The sequence below is a fragment of the Austrofundulus limnaeus genome, unplaced genomic scaffold (genome assembly GCF_001266775.1).
Source record: "Austrofundulus limnaeus strain Quisiro unplaced genomic scaffold, Austrofundulus_limnaeus-1.0 Scaffold437, whole genome shotgun sequence".
NCBI lineage: Eukaryota > Metazoa > Chordata > Actinopteri > Cyprinodontiformes > Rivulidae > Austrofundulus > Austrofundulus limnaeus.
In genome coordinates this window covers 461,451-464,624 of record NW_013952839.1, presented here as the reverse complement: position 1 = coordinate 464,624, position 3,174 = coordinate 461,451, and the positions used below count along the sequence as shown (strand labels likewise).

General features: G+C 38.1%; 1 protein-coding gene across 1 annotated transcript in view; it reads left to right on the top strand.

The window, feature by feature from the left end:
- The first annotated feature begins 881 nt into the window (after positions 1-881).
- Positions 882-3,174, top strand: part of LOC106529327 (neuronal acetylcholine receptor subunit alpha-3) — a 16,183-nt gene continuing 13,890 nt past the window's right edge. Inside the window, exon 1 of the mRNA XM_014024723.1 lies at positions 882-1,089. Within this exon, the coding sequence (XP_013880177.1) occupies positions 1,032-1,089 (58 nt within the window). The 5' untranslated portion in view covers positions 882-1,031. The remainder of the gene's footprint in view (positions 1,090-3,174) is intronic.

Here is a 3,174-nt window from a genome sequence, read left to right as displayed (position 1 = left end):
TTGTGTCTCACATCTGTCCACCTTGTGTCTCACATCTGTCCACCTTGTGTCTCACATCTGTCCACCTTGTGTCTCACATCTGTCCACCCTGTGTCTCACATCTATCCACACTCAGTCCCACTTCTGTCCACACTTTGTCCCACATATGTCCACACTTTGTCCCATATCTGTCCTACACTCAGTCCCACTTCTGTCCACACTTTGTCCCATATCTGTCCCACACTCAGTCCCACTTCTGTCCACACTTTGTCCCATATCTGTCCCACACTCAGTCCTACTTCTGTCCACACTTTGTCCAGATCTGTCCACATTCAGTCCCACATCTCTCCACACTTTGTCCCATATTTGTCCCACACTCAGTCCCACATCTGTCCACACTCAGTCCCACATTTTCCACACTTTTCCCCACATCTGTCCACATTTTGTCCCACATCTGTCCACATTTTGTTCCACATCTGTCCACACTCAGTCACACATCTGTTCACACTTTGTCCACATCTGTCCATATTCAGTCTCACATCTGTCCACACGTTGTCCCACATCTGTCCACATTCAGTCCCACATCAGTCTACAATCATTCTCTCATCTGTCCACACTTTAACACAAGTTTTCTTATGTTTSACATGATCTAGAAACTCCACAGAACTCAGTCCCGGTCAGATTCTGAGGGAAATAAACTGTTTGTAAAATCACTAAACGCTTGAAGCTCAGAGTTTACAAGAAAACTGGTTTCTGTAYTTAACTGTTGATTTTTAGCTTCAGGGATGTTTTCATTCTCTCAGTCGCGGGATCTAAATCCCACCCTGCATGTGAATCTGTGCGTCAGCGGGAAGCTCTCCGAGGGGCGGGACGAACCGAGTCAAGTTCGGATCCTGTCGAGTGTGAGCGCAGCGCCACAGCGAGAGGGACAGCAYCGGGGGAGAGAAGGGTTCCTTTTTGTTTCATGCCATTTTTTTCTTCACTCATCAGTTAAAGCGACTGTTTTCCTGCTAGTTTAAAAACCAGATTATCCAATCCGGACAGRGGCAGAGATGAAACCTGACACGAGACGGACTTTTCTGCTTCTTCTCATCTGTTTGCAGACACAAGGTGAGCGGGACTCATTCACATTTACATGTTAGGCTTTATGTTTCAGGGAAACCTGAGGAGTTTAGAAGGAGTAACTCTGGGTTTCTGTCTGATTAAAGCATGAAGTATTTCCTCAAAACGTTTCCAAAAACTTTTTATGCTTCAAACGTTTGAATTCACGTGATGGTGGATTATTTTGCCAGTAGATCTTTAAAAATACAAATGATTTGTTAGATTATCATTTTCTTTTTAACTTTCCAACAGCGGAATCATTTCAAAATCATAGAATAAAATAAAAAAAAACATAAAAGTTTATATTAATTTTTATGACCAATTCTGCAATTGATATAAAAAAGTCATGCCATCCTTTGGCCATAAACATTACAATTATTTGCTTTTATTTTTTTTCAATAAAAAATGTAACAACTACTTGATGAAAATCATCTGCTGCCTTTCATGTCAGAGTTGCAGATCAATTTATGTCATAGAATACAGTTGTTTATGTTAATCTCAAACATATCATAATACCAGCTCTTGTTTTATGTCTTTTTACTTTTGTATAACCTGTAGTGCCAAAGCATTTGATGGGACTTTCAGACTCTCACATCAAAATTTAGCTCAATATCTGTAAAAAATTGCTGTTGTAAAGTCATTTTTGTGTTTGCTAAGTTTAACTCTCTGTGGCATCCATCTTAAATTGGGTCAATCCTAGAAATAAATCAATTACAGATGGACATTCCATAAATATTTTCCTAAAAGTTTTATTGAAATTAGTCCAGTGGTTGATGAGATATTTTACTAACAGACAAAACGTATTGATTCCAACAGCTATAGCCATGGTTTTAAGTAAACATGTAACACAATGCTAAAAGTGTAAGAATAATGCTCTGCTACAACAATGCTAAACTTTAACACAATATCTGTAAATTTGACTGAGCTACAGTCATTTRTGTATTTTGTATGGTCATTTGACTGTGGTGGTCATTTTGAATTGAGATAACTTTCAAAGGTTTTCACTTGTAGATGTACAGCTAATGACAGCTTAGTGCAAGTTTTGTTTAAATCCATCCAGTGCTTCATGAGCTTTTTTGCTAACAGACCATGTTGAGTCATGTGATGACAAAGCTTTAGGCTGATTGCTCATACAGTTAGAATGCAAGGCTTAAATTGAGGCTCAGTCTCAGCTACTACCACACCAAACATTTTCCACAAAAGGTGTAAAATTTACTATTTTATCACATTTTTGTGAGTTTAAAATTGTTTTCCTGYGGTGGCCATCTTGAATTAGGGTCACTCTATAAGTTAATCAGTTGTAGATTTCTAAAGAAGGTGTTTTTTTCTGAGAGTTTCATAAAAATTGATTCAGTGTTTAATGAGATATTTGCTAACAGTGTATATAAATTAACACACACAAAGCGAGTCGCTCCATGTTGGGTGGAAAATAAAGAGAGATCTGCTTGTAGCTGCAGCAGCATCTGCATGTTAMTTTTAAATCAGAACTGTTTGATGATGATGATGATGGTGTTTTCAAAAGTGAAAAATATCAATTTCCGTATATAAATAATAAATAAATCCAACTTTTCCCACCATGATTCAACACAAACTAGGTCGGGGAAATGAAATGCAGAAGAATTGGAGAAAAGGCAAATGAATTTTGATCAATGCAAATAGTTTCTCTGAGGCCAGATTTCTCAAAAGCACGACAGATTAGGATTTGTTTGCAGGACATGTTTCCCTGTTTACCACTGCAGTGAGTCGGTGGGTTAAGGGGGCTGTGCCAACATTGTTTATGGAAACAGAGCAGGTTGGAAGTTTACAGTTGGGGGGGGGGGTGTAGAGTGGGAGGTGAGTCATCTGAAGACATTCGATAAAAACCTTCTCACAGCAACGTGTGCAGCTGATGACCTTTACTTTTTATGAGCACAGCTTGATTAAAAAATAACTTGTATTAACTTTTTATTTCCTGTGATTCCTTGTAAAATATAAATAAAAACCAACAGCTTTTAATGGAGTCAGTGATTCTGTACTGAAGCCAAAATTGGTAAAGAATTTCCTGAGGAGGTCTACTGCAAAAGATAAAATAAAATACATACGGCAAAAATAAAT